Below are 26,421 nucleotides of genomic sequence, written 5' to 3'. Positions count from 1 at the left end.
GAAAAAAAAAATGGGAAGCAGTATGGTGCAGAGGATAGTGATGATGATGATGATGATGGCATTTATTAAGCGCTTACTATGTGCAAAGCACTGTTCTAAGTGCTGGGGAGGTTACAGGGTGATCAGGTTCTCCCACGGGGGGCTCCCAGTCTTAACCCCCATTTTACAGATGAGGGAACTGAGGCCCAGAGAAGTGAAGTGACTTGCCCAAAGTCACACAGCTGACAATTGGCAGAGCCGGGATTTGAACCCAAGAACTCTGACTACAAAGACCGGGCTCTTTCCACTGAGTGCGCGGGGCTGGGAGTCGGAGGTCGTGGGTTCTAATCCCGGCTCCACCACTTGTCAGCTGTGTGACCTTGGGCAAGTCACTTCACTTCTCTGCACCTCAGTTCCCTCATCTGTAAAATAGGGATGAAGACTGTGAGCCCCGTGTGGGACAATCTGATGACCTTGTATCTCCCCCAGCGCTTAGACCAGTGCTCGGCACATAATAAGCACTTAAAAATATTATTATTATTATTATTATTATTATTATTATTATTATTATTATTATTATTATTATTAGTTCCTGCATCTATTAGGCAGGTGCTAATTCCTGCCAAAAGAGGGCAGCATTACCTTGAGGAGAGAGGCTCTGTGAGGGAAAGAATCAGAAGCATCAATCAATCAATCAATCGATCGTATTTATTGAGCTCTTGCTGTGTGCAGGGCACTGTACTAAGCGCTTGGGAGAGTACAGTATATCACTGTTGGTACACACGCTCCCCGACCACAACAAGCTTACAGTCGAGGGCGGGGAAACCGATGTTAATATAAATAAATTACGGATACGGATATAAGGGATTTAAGTGCTGGGGGGCTGAGGGGAGGTGGATAAAGGCTACAAGTCCAAGTGCAAAGGCGACATACAAGGGAGTGGGAAAAGAGGAAATGAGGATCTATTTGGGGAAGGCCTCTCGGAGGAGATGGACCTTCAGTAAGGCTTTGAAGCGGGAGAGAGTGATAGGAAAATAGGAAGAGGGAGGGCATTCCAGGCCAGAGGCAGGGCATAGATATCTGGCAAAGTAGACGAGATTGAGGTACGGTGAGTAGGTTGGCAAGAGAAGCAGCGTGGCTCAGTGGAAAGAGCCCAGGCTTTGGAGTCAGAGGCCATGGGTTCAAATCCCAACCACCAATTGTCAGCTGTGTGACTGGGCAAGTCATTTCACTTCTCTGTGCCTCAGTTCCCTCATCTGTAAAATGGGGATGAAGACTGTGAGCCCCCTGTGGGACAACCTGATCACCTTGTAACCTCCCCAGTGCTTAGAACAGTGCTTTGCACAGAGTAAGCGCTTAATAAATGCCATTATTATTTATTATTATTATTAGAAGAGAGAAATGTGCGTGCTGGATTGCAGTAGGAGAGCAGTGGGGTAAGATAGCTGATGGCAAGGTGATTGAGTGCCTTAAAACTAATGGTAAGGAATTCCTGTTCACCCACAGCCCAGGGAAGGTGAACAGGAGGGAGGGATGCAGGGCGGAGATTTTGATCCACCCCGAAAGTTGAAGGCATCAGATTTCCCCACGCCTCGAACCCCGATAAAATAAAGTCCAGACACCGCCGCTGAGAAACGAGAACCAAGAGGTGAGATGGGGTGGAGCTGGGGATGGGATGAGATTCAATCCTGATTCAGAAACTCCCCTGGCAGAACAAGAGTGGGGCCTCCCCTAGGGGCCACCGGGCTGGCTCCACAGGTTACGGCAGCATTTCCCCAACAGGGTGATGCCATGGACGGGCCTCCGCTCCACTTCCTGTAGCCTTCTCTTTGCCCGGGCACCTGAGGGAGGCTGCCACAAAGCTTCTCCTCACCTCAAACTCATCTATCTCGCCACCGACCTCTCGCCCACATCCTTCCTCTGGCCTGGAACGCCCTCCCTCTTCATAACCCACAGACAATTACTCTCCCCACCATCGAAGCCTCACTGAAGGCCCATCTCCTCCAAGAAACCTTCCCTGACTAAGCCCTCCTTTCCTCTTTTCCCACTCCCTTCTGCGTCACCCTGACTTGTCCCTTTATTCATCTCCCTCCCAGCCCCACAGCACTTATCTACATATCTGTAATTTTGTTTAATTATATGCCTGTCTCCCTCTCTAGACTGTAAGCTCATTATGGGCGGGGAATGTGCCTGTTATACTGTAGTCTCCCAAATACTTAGTACAGTGCTCTGCACACAGTAAGCGCACAATAAATACTGACTGAGAACGGTGCTCGATGAACATTATTGATTGATTACATTCTCTAGACTGTAAGCTCCTTGTGGGCAGAGAATGTGTCTCATCAGCTCTGTGGTACTGTACTCTCCCAAGTGCTTAATACAGTGCTCTGCACACAGTAAGCACTCAATAAATACAACTGACCGTTAAACAAATGGAGTTCGAAAAGAGCTGCTGACTGCCGCCTCGGAGACAGTAAACTCCTTGGGTCCCATCTTCCCTGAGAGATCTTCCGCACAGAGCTGCTGAGCTCCCACCACCACCCCCAACATCGCCATCCCAAGCCAACTTGTACTTCCCAAGCGCTTAGTACAGTGCTCTGCATACAGTAAGCGCTCATTAGATACGATTGAATGAATGAATGAATGAATCCCAAGCGTATCCTGGGAGCCCTGAAACGGTCTCACCTTAGGGAGAAGCACGAGAAGCAGCGTGGCCTAGTTGAAAGAGCAAGGGCTTGGGAGTCAGAGGACCTGGGTTCTAATCCCAGCTCTGCCAAATGCTTGCTATGTGACCTTGGACAAGTCGTTTCACTTCTCTGTGCCTCGGTTCTCCTGTTCTCCCTCCTACTTAGACTGGGAGTCCCATGTGGGGCAGGGACTGTGTCCAACCTAACTGACTTGCATCTACTCCAGCACTTCTGTGTTTGACACATAGTAAGCGCTTAAATTAAACAAACACAGGAACCCATAAATACCACTGGGGTCACTAAAATAATAATAATATTTGCTAAGCGCTTAATACGTGCAAGGCACTGTTCTAAGCTCTGGAGGATACAAGGTGATCAGGTTGTCTCGCGTGGGGCTCAGAGTCTTAATCCCCATTTTACAGATGAGGTAACTGAGGCCCAGAGAAGTTAAGTGACTTACCCAGTCACACAGCTGACAAGTGGTGGAGCCGGGATTCGAACCCAAGACCTCTGACTCCCAAGCCCGTGCTTTTTCCACTGAACCACACTTAGGAGAGCCCTAAGTGGAGAGAAGCTCACTGTGGGCACGGAATGTAACCGTGTATTGTTATATCGTACTCGCGCAAGTGCTGAATACAATGCTCTGCACATAGTAAAGCAGCGAGAAGCAGCGTAGCTCAGTGGAAAGAGCACGGGCTTGGGAGTCAGAGGCCATGGGTTCAAATCCCGGCTCCACCACTTGTCAGCTGTGTGACTCTGGGCAAGTCACTTAACTTCTCTGGGCCTCAGTTACCTCATCTGTAAAACGGGAATTAAGACTGTGAGCCCCCCGTGGGACAACCTGATCACCTTGTAACCTCCCCAGCGCTTAGAACAGTGCTTTGCACATAGTAAGCGCTTAATAAATGCCATCATTATTATTATTATAGTAAGCTCTCAATAAATGCAAATGAATGAATGAATGACTGTAAGCACCTCGAGGACAGGGGATCGGGTCTACTATCTATTGCAGCTTTCCCAAGTGTTTTGTACAGTGCCCTACACATAGTAAGTGATCACTACATATCATCGATCGATTAATGGCTAGATGGAAGATAAGGTCTCCTCAGGAAGCACTGTAGCAAGCTGCAGCATGGGTTGGGGGGAGATTTTCCACCATGGGTATATTCACCAGGCACTCAGGGGTAAGGACCAGCTCGTTGTGGGCAGGGAATGTCACTGCTTACTGTTGTATTGTACTTTCCCAAGCGCTTAGTACGGTGCTGTGCACACGATGAATGCTCAATAAATACGATTGAATGAATGACAAGGTTGAGCACTGCTCTGCTCCTGCACAATCACAGCTCAGTGGGGCTGGGTGGGAAAACACTCCTTTCACGACACTCGCCCAGTCTTCACAATCCTCAACACACTTCTTTCATTCATTCAATCGTTCATTCAATCGCATTTATTGAGCGCTTACTGTGTGCACAGCACTGTACAAAGCACTTGGGAAGTACAAGTTGGCAACATATAGAGACAGTCCCTACCCAACGGCGGGCTCACAGTCTAGAGGCAGGATGGCCCAGTGGAAAGAGCCCAGGCTTGGGAGTCAGAGCCCCTAAATCCTAATCCCGGCTCCACCACTTATTTCCTGTGTGACTTCGGGCAATTCGCTTCACTTCTCCGGGCCTCAGTTCTCCCTCCTACTTAGACTGCAAGCCCCATGTGAGACAGGGAGTGTATCCAGCGTAGCTCAGTGGAAAAGGCACGGGCTCGGAAGTCAGAGGTCATGGGTTCAAAACCGGGCTCCGCCAACTGTCAGCTGTGTGACTTTGGGCAAGTCACTTAACTTCTCTGTACCACAGTTACCTCATCTGCAAAATGGGGATTAAGACCGTGAGCCCCCGTGGGACAACCTCATCACCTTGGAACCCTCCCGGCGCTTAGAAGAGTGCTTTGCACATAGTAAGCACTTCATAAATGCAATCGTTATTATTATTATTATCCAACCTAAAACGCTTGTATTTACCTCAGCACTTAGAACAGGGTTTAATACATTTTAAGCGCTTGACAAGCACCATTAAAAACAAAGAGTGAGAGAGTTCAGCAGCAGGGAGAGAGACAGAGAGACGTGGTCCAGACGGCGCTGGGGTTCCCTCTTTGGTTTGCCACCAGCCCCCAGACCCATTACCTCCTGACGATCATCTTCAGGATCCGGAAGGAGCCCTTGATGAGGATGAGGGCCTCCTGGCGAGAGCCGTATAGTGGGGTTCCATTGATGTTCACCAACTCGTCCCCAGTCCGCATCTTCCCCGATAAGGCCGCCTTGCCGCCATCTTCAATCTGGGCCAAGAGGAACAAAATGGAGACAGGGGAGATCAAGCAGCTGAGGTGGCAGAGAACCGCGCTCCCTGCTTTCATTCCCCCAGTATGTTGCCAACTTGTACTTCCCAAGCGCTTAGTACAGTGCTCTGCACACAGTAAGCGCTCAATAAATACGATTGATGATGATGATTCCCCCTCCCCTCCCGCCCCCGACTTGGGGGAGCTTGCACGCCCCTCTCTAGCTTGAGAAGCAGCATGGCCTAGTGGATAGAGCACAGGCCTGAGAGTCAGAAGGACATGGGTTCTAATCCTAGCTCTGCCACTTGTCTGCTGGGTGACTTTGGGCAAGTCGCTTCGCTTCTCTGGGCCTCAGTTACCTCGTCTGTAAAATGGGGATTGAGATTGTGAGCCCCATGTGGGACAGGGACTGTGTCCAACCTGATTTGCTTGCATCCACCCCAGCGCTTTGTATGGAGCCTGGCAGATAGTAAGGGCTCACAAATACCACAATTATTATTATTATTATTAGCTCCTTGTGGGCAGGCAATGGTTCTACCAAGTCTGTTAGACTGTATCATCATCAACAGTTTTTATTTAGCACTAGACTGTAACCTCATCAGGGGCAGGGGACCTGATTGCTAGTTCATTCATTCAATCGTATTTATTGAGCATTTATTGTGTGCAAAGCACTGTACTAAGTGCTTGGGAAGTACAAGTTAGCAACATATAGAGACGGTCCCTACCCAACAACAGGATCACAGTCTAGAAGGGGGAGACAGACAAAAAAACAAAACATGTGGACAGGTGTCAAGTCATCAGAACAGTGCTCAGCCCAGAGTAAATGCTAAATAAACACCACTGATTGACTGCTATATGCAAAGCACTGTACTAAGTGCTTGGGAGAGTACAACAGGGTTGGCAGATGCCCACAACGAGTAATAGTTATAATGATTATGGCATTTGTTAAGTGCTTACTATGTGCCAGACACGGTAGTAAGCACTGGGGTAAATACAAACAAATTGGATTGGACACAGTCCCAGTCCCACGTGGGGCTCACAGCCTCGATCCCCATTTTACAGATGAGGTAACTGATGCCCAGAGAAGCGAAGTGACTTGCCCAAGGTCACACAGCAGACAAAGTCTGGATTAGAATCCATGATCTTCTAACTCCCAGGACCGTGCTCTTTCCACCATGAGCAGTCACAACTGCTTCTTCCAGTACGGAGCCGGCTATTAGCCAAGCGGGCTTGTAGTCTCAATAAGTACGACTGATTGATTGGTGTCAAAAGTACACGGGAATTCTCTCCTGCGTTCTAGCCAAATTGACTAGTGAAAACAGACAATACAGTCTGTAAATCGGGTCACTGGATTCTAATGATAAGTTGATAATGATAATAAGTCTTTTAGACTGTGAGCCCACTGTTGGGTAGGGACTGTCTCTATATGCTGCCAACTTGTACTTCCCAAGCTCTTAGTACAGTGCTCTGCACACAGTAAGTGCTCAATAAATACGATTGATTGATTGTACCACTATAGGCCAAGCACTATACTAAATGTGGGGGTAGATACAATCCAATCACCCCTATTTTCCTCGGGTCATCTCTGGTCATCCTTCAGCTATTTTGCCAGCTGGTTAGCACCTCCCTGCCCACCACAGGCCTCCCTTTCCCCACCTAACAGGGTCCACCAGAGTTGCCTGGGCTAATACTTGCCCCGAAGGGCTCGGAAAAAGAGCCTGCTCTACAAACTCTAAGCAGAAGAATATAAATCAGTGAACACGCCTAGACTGATAAACCCTTTAATTTAAAATCTCATACAGAATTGGGGGGAAAGAAATCAACTGAAGGAAGAGAGAGGATCTTATTTCAAAGCATAAAGCGAAGAAGAAAAAAGAAAGAAACCATGAACCAACTCAACTGGCTACCCATAGCCCCACTTCCTGACACTACCTTTTGTGAGAAGCAGCGTGGCTCAGTGGAAAGAGCCCGGGCTTGGGAGTCAGAGGTTGTGGGTTCTAATCCCAGTTCCAAAACTTGTCTGCTGCGTGACTTTGGGTAAGTCACTTCACTTCTCTGTGCCTCACTTACCTCATCTGTAAAATGGGGATTAAGCCTGTGAGCCCCAGATGGGACAACCTGATTACCTTGTATCTCCCCCAGTGCCTGGAACAGTGCTTGGCACATAGCAAGCATTTAAAAAATACTGTTATTATTATTATTATTGTATTTATCAATCACATTTAAGCACTTATTGTGTGCAGAGCACTGGGCTAAGTGCTTGGGAGAACACAACACAACCATATAACACACACGTTCCCTGCCCACAAAGAGCTCATTCATTCAATTGTATTTACTGAGCACTTAATGTGTGCAGAGCACTGTACTAAGTGCTTGGGAAAGTACAATATGTCAGGCCCGGTACTAAGCTCTGGGGTAGATACAAGATAACCCAGTTGGACTCAGTCCCTGTCCCACATGGGGCTCCCTGTCTTAATCCCCATTTTACAGTTGAGGGAACTGAAGCACAGAGAAGTAAAGTGACTTGCCACAGGCCGCACAGCAGATAAATGGCAGAGTCAAGATTAGAACCCAGTCCCTTGACTCGCAAGCCCATGCTCTATCCACTAAGCCACACTGCTTCCCAAGCTGCCTGTTACCCTCGGAGCTGTCTTCCACAGCACGGCCTTCCTCTCTGCCAAGCGCATAGTATAGTCTCTCCACACAGTAGGCACTCAATAAATATGACTGAATGAATGTTACCCACGACATTTCCTTCCTCTCTGCCAGGGGGGGAATCAGAAGGCCACAGGTGAGGCTCAGGATGACCAGACTTACTTACTTACATACTTACTTGCTTATTTATTTATTTATTTTACTCATACATATCTATTCTATTTATTTTATTTTGTTAGTATGTTTGGTTTTGTTCTCTGTCTCCCCCTTTTAGACTGTGAGCCCACTGTTGGGTAGGGACTGTCTCTATATGTTGCCAACTTGTACTTCCCAAGCGCTTAGTACAGTGCTCTGCACACAGTAAGCGCTCAATAAATACGATTGATTGATTGAAGGGGCCACAGCAGCTGAGATCTTCAGCTCAAAATGATGGTCATCATCAGCGTCTGTTTTACTAAGCCCCACAGCAAAGCCTCTTTAAGCTCCAAATCACTGCATTCCTCAGAGGGCTTACTTTAAGTGTCTTGGCCAAAAAGTCTGCCAGCATTAAGCTACCCCTGCTTCCCAGCCCCTCAACACTTATACACGTATCTCTAATTTATTTATTTGTACTGACGTCTGTCTCCACTCCTCCACCCTGTAAACTCGCTGTGGGCCTGGGAATGTGTTTATTGTTATATTGTACTCTCCCAAGTATTCAGTAAAGTGCTCTGCACACAATAAGCACTCAATATGATCGAATGAATATGATGATGATGATGTCGGTATTTGTTAAGCACGTACTATGTGCCAAGCACTGTTCTAAGCGCTGCGGTAGGGACAAGGTAATCAGGTTGTCCCACGTGGGGCTCCCAGTCTTAATCCCCATTTGACAGATGAGGTAAGTGAGGCCCAGAGAAGTTAAATGACTTGCCCAAAGTCACACAGCTGACAAGTGGCGGAGTCAGGATTAGAACCCACGATCTCTGACTCCCAAACCCGGGCTTTTCCCACTAAGCCATGAGCTAATGCAATTTACAGATGAGGTCACTGAGGCACAGAGAAGTGCTATTTTACTTGTACATATTTACTATTCTATTTATTTTATTTTGTTAATATGTTTTGTTTTGTTGTCTGTCTCCCCCTTCTAGACTGTGAGCCCACTGTTAGGTAGGGACCGTCTCTATACGCTGCCAACTTGTACTTCCCAAGCGCTTAGTACAGTGCTCTGCATACAGTAAGCGCTCAATAAATACGATTGATTGAATGAATGAATGAATGAAATACAAGGTTATTAAGTTGTCCCACGTGGGGCTCACAGTCTTCATCCCCATTTTACAGATGAGGGAACTGAAGCACAGAGAAGTGAAGTGACTTGCCCAAAGTTACACAGCTGATAAGCGGCAAAGCCAGAATTAGAACCCACAACCTCTGACTCCTAAGCCCGGGCTCTTGCCACTGAGCCACACTGTTGTTGAGCTCCAAGAATCTGGCCTCGGGGGTTGCTTGCAGGGGCAATTAGGGGAGGGGGAAGAGGGGTGGACCTATCTAAAACTTCTAAATCTTTTTCTTTAATGGCATTTATTAAGCGCTTACTGTGTGCAAAGCACTGTTCTAAGCGCTAGGGAGGTTACAAGGTGATCAGGTTGTCCCACGGGGGGCTCACAGTCTTAATCCCCACTTTATAGATGAGGGAACTGAGGCACAGAGAAGTTAAGTGACTTGCCCAAAGTCACACAGCTGACAACTGGCGGAGCCGGGATTTGAACCCATGACTTCTGACTCCAAAGCCCGGGCTCTTTCCACTGAGCCACGCTGCTTCTCTACCACGTCAGCAACCCACAGGTTCAACAAACAGAGCTGCACCTTGTAACAAGGCAGGTCCACAGTAAGAGCCCTTCAGTACTTAAAAAAAAATGGCATTTGCTAAGCATTTTATATTTTCCAAGCACTGTACTAAGTGCTGGGGTAGATTCAATTCAATCAGGTATTAGTTAGGCATTTACTATGTGCCAAACACTGTTCTAAGCGCTGGGGTAGATACAATTTAATCAGGTTGGACACAGTCCCTGTCCCACATAAGGCTCCCAATCTTAATCCCCATTTTACAGATGAAGTAACTAAATGCCCAGAGAAGTGAAGTGACTGGCCCAAGATCACACTGCAGACAAGTAGAAAAGTTATGATAAGAACCAAGGTTGAGGACCTGTGTGTGTTGTGTGACCTCAGCCAGTCACTTCACTTTCCTGTGCCTCAGTTACCTCATCTGTAAAATGGAGTTTAAATCCAATTCCTACCAGGAGAAGCAGTGTGGTGTAGTGGATAGAGCAGTGTCATGGGTTCTAATCCCAGATCTGCTGCTTGTCTGCTGTATCACTTCACTTCTCTAGGCGATAGTTCTCTCATCTATAAAATGGGGGTTGAGACTGAGAGCCCCATATGGGTCAGGGACTGAGTCTAATCTGATTAGCTCATATCCATCCCAGAGTTTAGTACAGTGCCTGGCACATAGTAAGTGCTTAACAAATACCACAATTATTATTATTATTATTATTATTATTATTATTATTATTAGACTGTGAGTCCAAGTGGGACAGGGACTGTACCCAGCCTGATGAACCTGCATCTACCCCAGCTCTAAGAACAGTGCTTAATAATAATAATTGTGGCATTTGTTAAGCACTTACTATGCGCAAGGCACTGTGCTAAGCGCTGGGGTGGATTCATTCATTCAATCGTATTTATTGAGTGCTTACTGTGTGCAGAGCACTGTAATAAGTGCTTGGGAAGTACAAGTTGGCTTGTACTTCTACAAGTTGGCTGCTTCGAGAAACAGCGTGGCTCAGTGGAAAGAGCCCGGGCTTTGGAGTCAGAGGTCAATCAATCAATCAATCGTATTTATTGAGCGCTTACTGTGTGCCATTAAAAAAAAAGTTGGCAACATATAGAGACGGTCCCTACCCAACAATAGGATCACAGTCTGGAGCAAATAAGTTCGGACATAGTCCCTGTCCCACATGGGGCTCACAGGCTCACTCCCTATTTTATAGATGAGGGAACTGAGGCCCAGTGAAGTGACTTGCCCAAGGTAACACAGCAGACAAGTAGTGGAACTGGGATTAGAACCCGTGACCTTCTGACTCCCAGATCTGTGCTCTATAATTATTAGTAACCATAATCATTTTTCTAATCAACCAATAGAGAGCCGGCAAAAATCCTTTTCCATTTCAATCCCCTATGCTGTAAACTCACTGTGGGCAGAGAGCATGTCTACCAATTCTGTTATACTGTACTCTCCCAAGAGCTTAGTACAGAGTTCTGCACACAAAAAGCGCTCAATAAATGGGATTCATTCATTCATTCAATCGTATTTATTGAACGCTTACTGTGTGTAGAGCACTGTACTAAGCGCTTGAGAAGTACAAGTTGGCAACATATAGAGACGGTCCCTACCCAACAGTGGGCTCACTGTCTAGAAGGGGGAGACAGACAACAAAACAAAACATATTAACAAAATAAAATAAATAGAATATGTACAAGTAAAATAAATAAATAAAGAGTAATAAATATGTACAATCAAGAGGCAACTGGACCAATTAGAAGGTACACACCAGCATATAATGTCACAGCCCAAAATCCATAGTTACACAGACTGAAAAAAGAGCTTCTATCCAAACCCAAAATAACCATAAAATGGAAAGGTACTGAAGGGCATGGAAAAAGCCTTCCATTTAAGACACAGGTATGCAGTTGTAGTAGCTGTCAGAATAGTGCTTGTTCATTCATTCAGTCATATTTACTGAGCACCAGTTAGGACAGCAAAGCACTTTACAAAATGTTTAGGAGAGAACAGTAAACAGACACATTCCCTGTCCACAACAATGCTTAGAATTGTGTACCAAAGCAGTTATACTCAGAATGCTTATCGGTTGAGGTAAAATAGTATTAGTGATATTGATTAAGCAACTACTCACTAGGTGCAAAGCACTGTAATAGAGGCTGGTAAAAAAAAATACATAGATGAGGATTAGACAAGATCCATGCCCTTCAATGGGCTCATACTGGATAGGGAGGATTGACTGATTGGATCTCCTTCCATAGCTCGGGTGTTCTAAAGCCTGCTGCTCCTCTGGTAATAATAATAATAATAATAATAATAATTATCATTATAATACTGACACCTGTTAAGCACTTACTATGAGGAAAGTACTGTTCTAAGTGGTGGGGAGGATACAAGGTGATCAGGTTGTCCCACGTGGGGCTCACAGTCTTAATCCCAGTTTTACAGATGAGGTAACTGAGGCACAGAGAAGTTAAGTGACTTGCCCAAAGTCACACAGCTGAAAATTGATGGAGCCGGGATCTGAACCCATGACCTCTGACTCCCAAGCCCGTGCTCTTTCCACTGAGCCACGCTGCTTCTCTAATAACAACAATAATAATAATAATCTCTAATAATAATGGTATTTGTTAAGTGCTTACTATGCGCCAGGCACTATGGGGTGGATACCAGCAAATCAAGTTGGATGCTGTCCCATGTGGGGCTCACAGTCCTAATCCCCATTTTGCAGACGAGGTAACTGAGGCCCAGAGAAGTGAAGTGACTTGCCCAAGGTCACATAGCAGACAAGTGGCAGAGCAGAGAATAAAACCCAGGTCCTTTTGGCTCCCAGGCCCGGCCTCTAGCCACTAGGCCAAAAGACAAGAAAGGGATGGTTAGAGAAAACTCAACAACCCCAGGAAGCTGAAAGCTCAACACTCAGTGAAGGACCTGCTCTGTACTTTTTGGGACGCCTCCTCTCTCCCTCCCGCTGGGCGGTGCGTCTGGAGACGCAGAGGTGGAAGGAGGGAAAAAATATGGAGACACAGATGCCAATCCCAGAAGGGCCCACCACGGTTCAAGATGTTATGTCTGTTCCCAGTTGCCAAGGCTCCCACTGGGCAGTGATTAAGAGAAAGGCCGGAGGAGGCTGAAGCCCCACCTGGGTGTGTCTGCCACCCGGGAGGCCACTGGAGGATGGAAAAATGCTGAAAACAGGGTGTCGATGACTTGGTGTCCAACCCAGCTCCTTGTGGCACCCCACCCACTTCATCCCACCCATCACATGACTCTCCATTGCAAAATAAAACGCTCTCTGAAAACAGACTCCCTCCTCTGAAGATCACAGGTCACTTTTGTCTACAGCGAGACTTCACTTGATTCCTGAAACACAGTTCCTTGTCTATTTCTAAACCAAAGTCTCTCAGATTCCCTGCGTTAGAAATTCTCCCCAGGTTAGAATTTCTCTGGGGCAAATCAAACAAGCATAATAATAGTGGTATTTGTTAAGTGTCCCTGGGTGCCAGGCCCTGTACTAAACACCGGGGTGGATACGTGCAAATCAGGTTGGACACAGTCCCTGTCCCACATGGGTTTCACCGTCTCAACCCCCATTTTACAGATGAGGGAACTGAGGCCCAGAAGTGAAATGACTTGCCCAAGGTCACACAGCAGACCCGTGGAGGAGCCGGGATTAGAACCAATGTCCTTCTGACCCCAGGCCCGTGCTCTATCCACTAAGCCACGGCATTTCTCCTATACTGCATACTCTGTTCTACTACTCTGCTATTCCGTACTCTCCCAAGTGCTTAGTACAGTGCACACAGTAAGCACTCAGTAAATATGATTGATTGGGATGGATTCATCTGCTTCCAGAATGAGACTGCCAATGGGGGTCAGTGGTCTTTCCCTGTGGGTGGGATTCTGGATGGGGGATGGGAAGGGGCATCGGAAACTGGTCAATGTTACCCAGTGATGAAGCCAACTCGGTGCACAATTCATTCATTCATTCAATCGTATTTATTGAGCACTTACTGTGTGCAGAGCACTGTACTAAGCGCTTGGGAAGTACAAGTCGGCAACAGATAGAGATGGTCCCTACCCAACAACAGGCTCACAATCTAGAAGGGGGAGACAGACACCAAAACAAAACATGCAGACAGGTGCCAAAATCGTCAGAACAAATAGAATTATAGCTAAATGCACATCATTAACAAAATAGAATAGTAAATATGTACAAGTAAAATGAATAGAGTAATAAATCAGTACAAATATATACAAGTGTTGTGGGGAGGGGAAAGAGGTAGGGCGGGGGGGATAGGGAGGAGGAGAGGAAAAAGGGGGCTCAGTGTGGGAAGGCCTCCTGGAGGAGGTGAGCTCTCAGTAGGGCTTTGAAGGGAGGAAGAGAGCTAGCTTGGCGGATGGGCAGAGGGAGGGCATTCCAGGCCAGGGGAAAGACGTGGGCCGGGGGTCGACGGCTGGACAGGCGAGAACGAGGCCCAGTGAGGAGGTTAGCGGCAGCAGAGGAGCGGAGGGTGCGGGCTGGGCTGGAGAAGGACAGAAGGCAGGTGAGGTAGGAGGGGGCGAGGGGATGGACAGCCTGGAAGCCGAGAGGGAGGAGTTTTTGCTTGATTTGTATGTTGACAGGCAGCCACAATTATTTCATGCTATGCAATGAGGGCAGGTCTCTACTCAACTTCAGTCTGGGGTGGCACCAATTTATTAGAATTTGGAAGACACGCCTGCTCCTAGGGGCTTTCACCTTTTCACTTTGCCCCCAGCCAGCTGCACAACTCCAAGACAACAGCTGCAAATCCTGGCAAAAACACAAATCTCCAAGCTGGGACCCTCTCCCTTTCATTCAGAGACAGATGCCTCAAGGAGTCAGAAGGGGAAAGGAGATGCTTTGAAGATGAAATCCATCATCAGATGGTGTATATATACCCACTAGAGGAAGCCCATAACTCCTGAGATCTTTTCTAATTTTTCTCTTACAGCCTCCATGTACGTCAAGTATGGGATTCTCCGGATTTTTTTGTATTTGTTAAGCACTTCATTCATTCAATCATTTACTGAATGGGTACTGTGTACAGAGTACTGTACTAAGTGCTTGGAAAGTAGAATTTGGTAATAGAGAAGCAGTGTGGCTGAATGGAAAGAGCACGGGCTTTGGAGTCAGAGGTCATGGGTTCAAATGCCGGCTTCACCAACTGTCAGCTTTGTGACTTTGGGCAAGTCACTTCACTTCTCTGTGCCTCAGTTACCTCTTCTGTAAAATGGGGATTAAGGCTGTGAGCCCCCCGTGGGACAACCTGATCACCTTGTAACCTCCCCAGCGCTTAGAACAGTGCTTTGCACATAGTAAGCACTTAATAAATGCCATTATTATATTATTATATTAAAAGAGACAGTGGACCAGGAACTATACTAAGTGCTGGGGTAGATACAAGCTAATTAGGGTGGACACAGTCTCTGTCCCTCATGAGGCTCAGTCATCACCCCCATTTTCCAGATGAGGTACCTGAGGAACAGAGAAGTTAAGCAACTTGCTCAAGGTCACTCAGCAGACAAGTGGTGGAGCCAGGATTAGAACACAGGTCCTCGGACTCCCAGGCCTGGGCTCTAGCCACCAGGCCTCGGTTACTTCTAGGGCTGGGTTCTCAATGGCTCTATCAAAGTAGGTCTACACAAGATCAAAAACTCACTTCTGGTCCCAGTTAGTCTACACTACCAGTTAATCAGCATTTGTAAGACACCCCTAAATAACCCTAAAGTAGACTATTGGGGGAAGGAAGGGGGAGGGGAAGAAGTTTCATTCATTCAGTTGTATTTATTGAGTGCTTACTGTGTGCAGAGCACTGTACTAAGCGCTTGGGAAGTACAAGTTGGCAACATATAAAGACGGTCCCTACCTAACAGCGGGCTCACAGTCAAGAAGGGGGAGACAGACAACAAAACAAAACATATTAACAAAATAAAATAAATAGTATAGTAAATATGTACAAGTAAAATAGCACTTTGTGCTTCAGTGACCTCATCTGTAAGTTGCATTAGCTCGTGGCTTAGTGGAAAAAGCCCGGGTTTGTGAGTCAGAGATCGTGAGTTCTAATCCCGGCTCCGCCACTTGTCAGCTGTGTAACTTTGGGCAAGTCATTTAACTTCTCTGGGCCTCACTTACCTCATCTGTCAAATGGGGATTAAAACTGGGAGCCCCACCTGATTACCTTGTACCTACCCCAGCACTTAGAACAGTGCTTGGAACATAGTAAGCGCTTAACAAATACCATCATCATTATTATTATTATTATTATTATTAGCTCAATTTTCCTAGGACAGATTTTGTTACCACTGTTTTCCTGCATTGATCCAAGACCAGAAAGGACCACCAGCCCAGCAGATTAGATAACCTGGCTGAGATCAACACCGTTATCCTAATGTGAACCATTGCAGTGACGCGGCTCACTTCACAAGGAGAAGCAGCGTGGCATAGTGGGTAGAGAGCAAGCCTGTTAGTTAAAGTTCATGGGTTCTAATCCTGGCTTCGACACTTGTCTGCTGTGTGATCTTAAGCAAGTCACTTTACTCCTCTGTGCCTCAGTTGTCTCACCTGTAAAAAGGGGATTGAGACTGTGAGCCCCATGTGGGACAGGGACTGTGTCCAACCCCATTTGTTTATATCCAACCCAGCGCTTAGTACACTGCCTGGCACACTGTAAGAGCTGAACAAATACCACAATTATTATTATTACATAACCTGTTCCGGGGGGGGCCCCAAAGCCTTTTGTGAAGCTTTGTTGTGCAGCGTTACAGTACTGCAAGCCCCACGTGGGACAACCTGATCACCTTGTATCCCCCCAGCGCTTAGAACAGTGCTTTGCACATAGTTAGCGCTTACCAAATGCCATCATCATCATCATCATCATCAGTATTAGCCAAAAGGAAACTCACTAAAATTCATTACACTTGGCAAGAAGAATGCATAATGTACGATAGTTCATCATATGATGATGATAGTTTAACAAAATAAATAAATATTTATTTATTTCATCATATGATGATGATAGTTTGCTAAGTGCTTACTGTGTGCCAAGCACTGTTCTAAGCACTGGGGTAGATACAAGGTAATCAGGTTGTCCCACATGGGGCTCACAGTCTTAATCCCCATTTTACAGATGAGGTAACTGAGGCACAGAGAAGCGAAGTGACTCACCCAAGGTCACACAGCAGACAAGTGGTGGAGCCGGGATTAGAACCCAGGTCCTCTGACTTTCAAGCCCGGGCACTTTCCACTAAGCCATGCTGCTTCTCATAGAACCCAGGTCCTTGCTCTACCCACTAGGCCACGGTGTTTCTACAATCTAGTCATTCACTTCTGGACTCCCTATTTACAAAAACAAACGCAATTAATGTCGGAGCCGCAACACTGGATCAATCCACATTTTCAAAGTAAGTTCTCATTAACATTTTGAGAAATGTCTGAATAACCCTAGACCAATATTCCAGGAAATACACAAAGCAATAACCAGCATCTACACCGCTAATTTACCCTTCCACAGACCCAACCCTTCCTGCTATGGGTGAGTTTGCCCTGTTTTTCTAAAACCTCTATGGAGTACATGACTAATTTGAGACTCTTAACCAAAACAGATGTCACATCTATACAGCTACTGTTCTCGGCAGAAGTAAGAAATTACCATCTCATCTTGAGAGAACGTGTTGTGTTTGCATCCCTGCTTTAAGAGAAGACAGCATTAAGGCTAGACGTTCATAGTACACAGTAAACATTCAGTAAATAATTGATTTTGAAAGAGTAAATCCCATTCAACAAGAAAGGCATCCAATCAGATCGTTTTCCTCTCTGCCTCTCTATGGACGGCAGTTTGGAGGGGAAAGGAGATGGGATTGTTAGTTGAAAGACAAAAGGGTAAAAGTGTGTTGACCTTTCCCTAGTGCTCAAATTCCCTTTTCTCAATTAAATGTATTCTGGGAATAGGTGCAGAAAGAACTGCTCTTGTGACTGTAAGCTCGTTTTGGGCAGGGAATGTGTCTACTAATTCTGTTGTATTATACTTTCCCAATCAGTACAGTGTTCTGCACATCGAAAGCGCCTGAATACCACTGATTGATTAATGCCCTTGAGGCATCCTCTGCCCTCAGAGAGCCCCAAAACTCTTGTTATTAATACTACTACTACTACTAATAATAATAATAGTATTTGTTTGAAGGTTCTTCTTAAGCACTTAGTAAGTGCCAAGCACTGGGGTAGATGCAAGATAACTGGGTTAGACTCAGTCCCACGCCCACACGGGGCTCCCAGTCTAAGTAGGACAGAGATTAATTATTGAACCCCCATTTTACAGATGAGGGAACTGAGGCGCAGAGAAGTGAAGTGACTTGCCCAAGGTCATACAGCAGACAAATGGTGGAGCCGGGATTAGCACTCAGGTCCTTCTGGCCCATGCTCTATCCATTAGGCCACTGTGTGGACCCTGAAATGACACATTAATAACGATATACTGACAGAGGTTTTGACTTCTGCTCTACTCGAGGCTATTCCATCAGAAGAGAAGCAGAGTGGCTCAGTGGAAAGAGCAGGGGCTTGGGAGTCAGAGGTCATGGGTTCTAATCCCGGCTCTGCCACTAGTCAGCTGTGTGACTTTGGGCAAGTCACTTTACTTCTCTAGGCCTCAGTTCCCTCATCTGTAAAATATGGATTAAGACTGTGAGCCCCACAACCTGACTACCCTGTATCTCCCCCAGTGCTTAGAACAGTGCTTGGCACATAGTAAGTGCTTAACAAATACTATCATCATCATTATTATTATTATTATTATCAGAGTCCATGCTGTCCTCCCTGCTTCTAGCCTTTCTCTTCTCAGTCCATATTTCACTCTGCAGTCTGGATCATTACTCATTTCTCTAAAAAGTTGTTCTGCACCTAACGCACCACTCCCCAAAAACCTCCGTGTCAAAGAGAAACTCCTCTCAACAGCTTTAAGGCAATCAGCTCTCGCCCACCTACCTATCCTCGCTCCTTCCCTATTACAACCCAGCCCACATACTTTGCTCCTTCAACACCAACTTACTAACTGTGCCTCACTCTCATCTCTCTCTAGCACTGGACCGCTTCCTTATGCCCTCCCTCCTTTCCAGAACTCCCTCCTCCTTCATATCTGACAGATAATATTACTAATAACAATAATAATAATAATTGTTATACTCATTGAGCTCTTACTATGTTCCAGGCACTGTACTAAGCGCTGGGGCAGATATAAGCAAATCGGGTTGGACACAGTCCCTGTCCCAATTAGGGCTCACAGTCTCAATCCCCGTTTCACAGATGAGGTAACTGAGGCCCAGAGAAATGAAGTAATAATAATAATAATGGCATTTATTAAGCGCTTACTATGTGCAAAGCACTGTTCTAAGCGCTGGGGAGGTTACAAGGTGATCAGGTTGTCCCACATGGGGCTCACAGTCTTAATCCCCATTTCACACATGAGGTAACTGAGGCACAGAGAAGTTAAATGACTTGCCCCAAGTCACACAGCTGACAATTGGCAGAGCCAGGATTTGAACCCATGACCTCTGACTCCAAACCCCGTGCTCTTTCCACTGAGCCACGCTGAAGTGACTTGCCCAAGGTCACACAACAGACAAGTGGCCGGGCTGGGATTAGAACCCATGACCTCCTGATTCCCAGGCCTGCTCTCTATCCGCTTTATCATTATCATCAATCGTATTTATTGAGCACTTACTGTGTGCAGAGCACTGTACTAAGTGCTTGGGAAGTACAAGTTGGCAACATATAGAGACAGTCCCTACCCAACAGTGGGCTCACAGTCTAAAAGGGGGAGACAGAGAACAAAACCAAACATACTCAAAAATAAAATAGAATAGATATGTACAAGTAAAATAAATAAATAGATTAACAAATATGTACTTTACCATGCTGCTTCTCAATGGCCACTCTCTCCATCTTTAAATCCTACTAAAAAATTGCCATCTCCTCCAGGACGTCTTCCCTGACTAACCTTCTCCCCTGACTAATCTCTCACCCCATTCTCCCTCCCTTCTGCATCAATTAAACGCTTATCCCTTAATCATCTTGATATTCACCCCACTCCTACTGCACTTCTGTGCATATTCTTATACTATACTGCTTTCCCCTACTTCTAATTTAACCTCGGTCCCTCTTCCTAGATTGGAAACTCTTTGAGGGTGGGCGTCCATGTCTACCTACTCTGTTGTTCTCTGCCAAGTGCTTACTACAGTGCTCTGCACACAGGAAGCACTCAATAACAGATTAAGTGATTACCGCTCTCCTTTTTCAGGGTTACTTACTTGTTCTCACCAGATAGATGCATATTCTCCGGCCGCTTCTAGTTGAGGCAGCAATGACTAAGTCTTCTAGCCCCTCTCTCTTCCCCGCCCCCTCCAGAACTTCCAGAACAATTGCCTTTTGAGCTGAAAAGTCTCCTGTTTGTCCTCAGCTGAGAGGTTAATATTTTTGGAACGTTTAAAAAAAAAAATGCTTGGCTGCAATTCCGAGAGAGAATCAGGCCTTCAAGGAAAGGTAGAGGGGCACGGCAACAGAGTATTTAAAAGACCAAAATATTTTTCTCTTTAGTGTGAACACTCCCTCCCTGGGGAAGTTAATTAACAAAAAAAAAAAAAAACCCACCTCATACAAATATAACATTAACACAGAGACGTTTAACTGCACCACGTCTCAGAAATCACAGCAGCATCAACGCTGCTTTCCTGTGTGCGTTCGCTACAACAGACTCTTTCATTCCCCAACCACAAAACATTTAAAGGCCATAGTCCAGATGACGGCAAGGACCAAACTGAAGCTCAGTTTGGGCCTCCATTAACCAGCTCCTGTCCACACAGAAATTCAATCCTCTTAGAGAAGGAAAAGGGGAAAACTGACTTGCTTGTATCCACCCCAGAGCTTAGTGCAGTGCTTGGCACATAGTAAACACTTAACAAAGGCCACAATTATTATTATTAAAAGTATTAAAAGTGTTGCTTCTAGCTTTTTTTATGGTATGTGTTAAGCGCCTACTATTCAATCGTATTTATTGAGCGCTTACTTTGTGCAGAGCACTGCACTAAGTGCTGGGGAGCATACTATACAATAATAAACAGATACATTCCCTGCCCACGAGCTTACAGGCTAGAAGCCAATACAGTGTCAGGCATAGCACTAATAATAGTAATAATAATAATAATGGCATTTATTAAGCACTTAACTATATGCAAAGCACTGTTATAAACACTGGGGAGGTTATAAGGTGATCAGGTCGTCCCACCGAGGGTTCACAGTCTTTATCCCCATTTTACAGATGAGGTAACTGAGGCACAGAGAACTGAAGTGACTTGTCCAAAGTCATACAGCTGACAAGTGGCAGAGCTGGGATTAGAACCCATGACCCCTGACTCCCAAGCCCGTGCTCTTTCCACTGAGCCACACTGCTTCCTGAGCACTGTGCTTACAGCTTGGGAGTGTACAATTCAACAGAATGAGCAGACATTCTCTAACCACAATGAGCTTACTTACAGTCTGAAGGATGACTAATATTACTAAGAACAGTAACTGTGGTATTTGTTAAATGCTTACTATGTGCCAAGCACTGTACTAAGCACAGGGGTAGATACAATTTATTCAGGTTGGACCCAGTCTCTGTCTCTTAAGGGGCTCACACCCTCTGCTGCTGCTCTGTTCTGCTCCTTCACCCCGAGAGCCTCGTACTGGGGAGGAAATCCTAGAACCCCACAGGACGGGGTTAGTGGAGCCATCTTATCCCCATTTTACAGATGAGAAACCGGACACGGAGAAGTGTTTGCCTCTGACTCTTTCCACTAGGGCACACTGCTTCACTACAAATCTTGTTTCCTGGCTTTACATGACACTACACACCTGGCAGTCTCAAGGAACAGAAAGGATTATGAGTTTGGAAAATAAGACCAGTGCAGAAAGCCCTAAGCACTTAGTACAGAGGTACACATTAAGTGCTCAACAAATGCCACTGACTGACAGGTTAAATAATTTGAGCTGAGTCGGCCTGATTAGAAGACTGAGGAAAGCTTAAATAATCACTCCCCCCACCTTTAAAGCCTAATTAAGAAGCTGACATAGGCGCAGCATGGCTTAGTAGAAAGACCGCGGGCTTGGGAGTCAGATCGTGGGTTCAAATCCTGGCTCTGCCACTTGTCTGCTGTGTAACCTTGGTCAAGGCACTTAATAATAATAATGATAGCATTTATTTAGCGCTTACTATGGGCAAAGCACTGTTGCAAGCGCTGGGGAGGTTACACGGTGATCAGGTTGTTCCACTTAACTTCTCTGTGCCTCAGTTACCTGATCTGTAAAATGGGGATTAAAACTATGAGCCCCATATGGGACAACCTGAGCTTAGAACAGTGCTTGGTACAAAGTAAGCGCTTAGCAAATACCATTATTATTATTATTATTACTAATAATAATAATTAAAATCACATTTCCTCCAAGAGGCCTTCCCCAACAAAATCCTCTTCCCCCATTACTCCCCCTCCCTTGCACTTGGATTTGGATCCTTTATTCTCCCACCCCCAGCCCCACAGTACTTATGTATATATTAATGATTTATTTTAATGTCCGTCTCCTCCTCTAGACTGTAAGCTCCTTGTGGGGAGGGAACATAACCACCACCTTATATTGTGCTCTCCCAAACACTTACTTAAGTACAATGCTCTGCACACACTAAGCACTCAATAAATAGCATTGATTGTTTAATACTGTTCAAGTTTATGAAAGGAAGTTACCTGGAATTTATTCATTCATTCAATCGTATTTATCGAGTGCTTAGTGTGTGCAGAGCACTGTACTAAGCGCTTGGGAGAGCACAATATAACAGAAGGCAGGTGACCAGCCTCCCTCCATCTCCAATGGGGATAAGTGGAAAAGAGTCTCAAGTGCAGCAGGATGGACTTATGCACGAGAAGACAGTGAACGTTGTTGTTTTAATATATGTATATAAATATGAAACCAATCATTGCAGGCCTTTAGAAATAAGATCAGTTTTCTAATGCCTTGGATATAGGAATGGATTCAGGGTAGGGTGACCATGTTGGGAGCGCGTCAAGAGCTCCGTTTCCCTCAGTCCTCTGTGGCCGCCTGACCCCACTTGTCCCAGTCGGTCACCATCAGAACCGGATTCCGGATTCCCAGTAATCCAGACTCAGTTTCCCACCCTGGGTGGGAGGGACTACCGTTGCCGGGTGGACGGATGGCAGATTCTCGGATTTCCTCCCCAATACGAGGCTCTCGGGATGAAGAATCAGAGCAGAGCAGCCGCAACAACAGGAGATGGTGTCACGTCAGGCCCTGTCCAACTCTCCTCCTTTATATTCCCATGGACCCTAGGTTGTTGGTCAATGGAGCACCAAAATCCAAGGGGAGGAAGATAAGGGAGGAAGATAAGGGAGGTGGGAAGCAGCCGGCTGAGGATTGAGCCTTCTTTCGCCACCATCACCCGAGAGAAGCCCTCCACCCCTTTGCTGGAGGGGAGAGCAAGGAGAAACCTGCACCTCACTACCAACACCAAGATTAATAAAAAATAATAATTGTGGTATTTGCTAAGCATTTACTATGCCAAGCATCCTACTTAGCACTGGGATAGATATGAGATCATTGGGGCCAATGTGGGACTCGTTATCAAAGTTGGGGGAGAAAAGGTACTGAATCTCCATTTTGCAGAGGAGAGAATGGAGGCACCGAGAAGTAAAGTGACTTGTCCAAGATCACACAGGTCAGTGGCAGAGCAGGGATTAAAACCCAGGGCTTCTGCTTCCCTAGCCTGTGCTCTTTCCCCTAATAATAATAATGGCATTTGTTAAGCGCTTACTATGTGCCAAGCACTTTTCCAAGCGCTGGGGTAGACAAAAGGTAATCAGATTGTCCCTTGTGGGAATCACTATCATAATCCCCCTTTTACAGATGAGGTAACTGAGGCACAAAGAAGCTAAGTGGCTTGTCCAAGATCACAAAACAGACAAGTGGCGGAGCCAGGATTAGAACCCACGTCCTCTGATTCCCAAGCCCGTGCTCTTTCCACCAAGCCAAGCTGCTTCTTTCTCTTCCCCCCACCTCCCCAAAGCAACTACCGAGTACCAGCTCCAAGTGCGTGGTTTGTCCTGTTCTTTGTATAATCAAATCAATTAATAGTATTTACTGAGTGCTTAGTAGGTGCAGGGCATTGTATTAAGTACTTGGGAGAGTACAATATAACAATAGAACAGACACAATCCCTGAATTTACATTATAGAGGATGCTTTTATCAAAGCACTTCCATCTGGTTTATCTCTTTCATAACTATACTATACTAAGCGCTGGGGTAGATGCAAGGTGATAATAATCATAATAAGCGCTTACTGTGTGCCAGGCACTGTACTAAGTGTTGGAGTGGATACAAGCAAATGAGGTTGGACAGTCCCTGTCCCACATGAGGCTCATAGTCTCAATCCCCAATTTACAGATGAGGTAACAGGCACAGAGAAGTGACTTGCCCAAGGTCACACAGCAGACAAGTGGCAGAGCCAGGATCAGAACCCATGGTCGTACTCTATCCATTACACCATGATGCATCAGGTCCCACCCGAGCCTCCCATGGGACAACCTGATCACCTTGTAACCTCCCCAGTGCTTAGAACAGTGCTTTGCACATAGTAGGCACTTAATAAATGCCACTATTATTATTACTATTATTATTATTATTATTATTAGGGAAGCAGCGTGGCTCAGTGGAAAGAGCCCGGGCTTTGGAGTAAGAGGTCAGGGGTTCAAATTCCGGCTCCACCACTTGACAGCTGTGTGACTTTGGGCAAGTCACTTAACTTCTCTGGGCCTCAGTTCCCTCATCTGTAAAATGGGGATTAAGACTGTGAGCCCCCCGTGGGACAACCTGATCACCTTGTAAACTCCCCAGTGCTTAGAACAGTGCTTTGCACATAGTAAGCGCTAAATAAATGCCATTATTATTATTATTCTAAGTAGGAGGAAGAACAGGTATTATCCCCATTTTGCAGATGAGAGACCCGAGGTACACAGAAGTTAAGTGACTTGCCCACAGTCACATAGCAGGCAAGAGAAAGAGGAGGCATTAGAACCCGTTTTGTTTTGTTGTGTTGTCTGTCTCCCCCTTCTAGACTGTGAGCCCATTGTTGGGCAGGGATTGTCTCTATCTGTTGCCAAATTGTACTTTCCAAGCGTTTAGTACCGTGCTCTGCACACAGTAAGCGCTCAATACGACTGACTGACTGAATCCAGGAGGCCTTCCCAGACTGAGCCCCTTCCTTCCTCTCCCCCTCATCCTCCTCTCCATCCCCCCATCTTACCTCCTTCCCTTCCCCACAGCACCTGAATATATGTACATATGTTTGTACATATTTAGTACTCTATCTTACTTGTACATATCTATTCTATTTATTTTATTTTGTTATTATGTTTGGTTTTGTTCTCTGTCTCCCCCTTCTAGACTGTGAGCCCACTGTTGGGTAGGGACTGTCTCTATGTGTTGCCGACTTGTACTTCCCAAGCACTTAGTACCGTGCTCTGCACACAGTAAGCGCTCAGTAAATACGATTGATTGATTGATTGATTGACTGAATGAACAAACCCAGGGCCTCTGATTCCCAGGCCTCTGCCCTTTCCAGTAGTCTATGCTTCTTCCCTTCTCATCCTCATCCCTTGAAATAGGTACTATCTGCAGTTTACAGATTAAAAAAACCAAAAACCAAAAACCAAAAACCAAGGCTTGGAGAGGTTATGTGATTTGCCCAACGTCACCCAGAAGACCAGGGGCACAGTCATTCTTTCATTCATTCAATCATATTTATTGAGCGCTTACTGTGTGCAGAGCACTGTACTAAGCGCTTGGGAAGTACAAGTCAGCAACATATAGAGACGGTCCCTACCCAATAACGGGCTCACAGTCTAGAAGCAGAGTAGAGAAGCAGCGTGGCTCAGTGGAAAGAGAACGGGCTTTGGAGTCAGAGGTCATGGGTTCAAATTCCGACTCCGCCACGTCTGCTGTGTGACCTTGGGCAAGTCACTTAACTTCTCTGAGCCTCAGTTACCTCATCTATAAAATGGGGATTAAGACTGTGAGCCCCACGTGGGACAACTTGATCACCTTGTATCCCCACCAGCGCTTAGAACAGTGCTCTGCACATAGTAAGTGCTTAACAAATGCCATTATTATTATTATTATTATTAGAAGAGTTAGACCTCTGAGCTCCCATCCGGTCCTCTGGGAGACCAGGACTTGTGGGAAGTGGAAGGCAAAGGAAAGGCTGACGACTGGAGCCCGCTGGTTTTGAGCTGAGAGGGCCGGGTGATAAACTGTCTGCACGGCCTACGCTCTAGCCTGGCCGTCCTCCTCCATCGGTCTCTGTACTCCTTGATAAGCGGGGGAGAAGGGAGCCCAGAATCTGTTAATTGTATTGTACTCTGCACACAGAAAGCGCTCAATAAATAAGACAATGAATAAATTGAGATGGTTGGCCAGTAGTCTAGGTTTGAGGACCCACTCTGCCCCCTGCTGGCCACTGGATAGAGCCCCCAGCCTGGGACTTAGAAGGAGCTGGGTTCTAATTCTGCCTCTGTCAGTTAATAATAATAACAACAATAATGATGGCATTTGATAAGCGCTTACTATGTGCAAAGCACTGTTCGAAGCACTGGGGGGGGATACAAGGTGATCAAGTTGTCCCACATGGGGCTCACAGTCCTAATCCCCATTTTTACAGATGAGGGAACTGAGGCCCAGAGAAGTTAAGTGACTTGCCCAACGTCACACAGCTGACAAGTGGCGGGGTCTGAATTAGAACCCATGACCTCTGGCTCCCAAGACCATGCTCTTTCCACTGAGCCACAATGCTTCTCTAGTTGCCTGGCGGGTGACCTCGGGCAAGCCACTTCACTCCTCTGGG

General features: G+C 46.1%; 1 protein-coding gene across 1 annotated transcript in view; it reads right to left on the bottom strand.

Moving 5' to 3' along the window:
• The window catches only part of SHROOM4 (shroom family member 4), a 191,942-nt gene that overhangs the window by 86,181 nt on the left and 79,340 nt on the right, over positions 1-26,421 (bottom strand). Inside the window, exon 2 of the mRNA XM_038747855.1 lies at positions 4,840-4,991. Within this exon, the coding sequence (XP_038603783.1) occupies positions 4,840-4,991 (152 nt within the window). The remainder of the gene's footprint in view (positions 1-4,839; positions 4,992-26,421) is intronic.

This window comes from Tachyglossus aculeatus, chromosome 6 (assembly GCF_015852505.1).
Source record: "Tachyglossus aculeatus isolate mTacAcu1 chromosome 6, mTacAcu1.pri, whole genome shotgun sequence".
Taxonomy (NCBI): Eukaryota; Metazoa; Chordata; class Mammalia; order Monotremata; family Tachyglossidae; genus Tachyglossus; species Tachyglossus aculeatus.
This window is presented reverse-complemented; position numbering and strand designations above follow the sequence as displayed.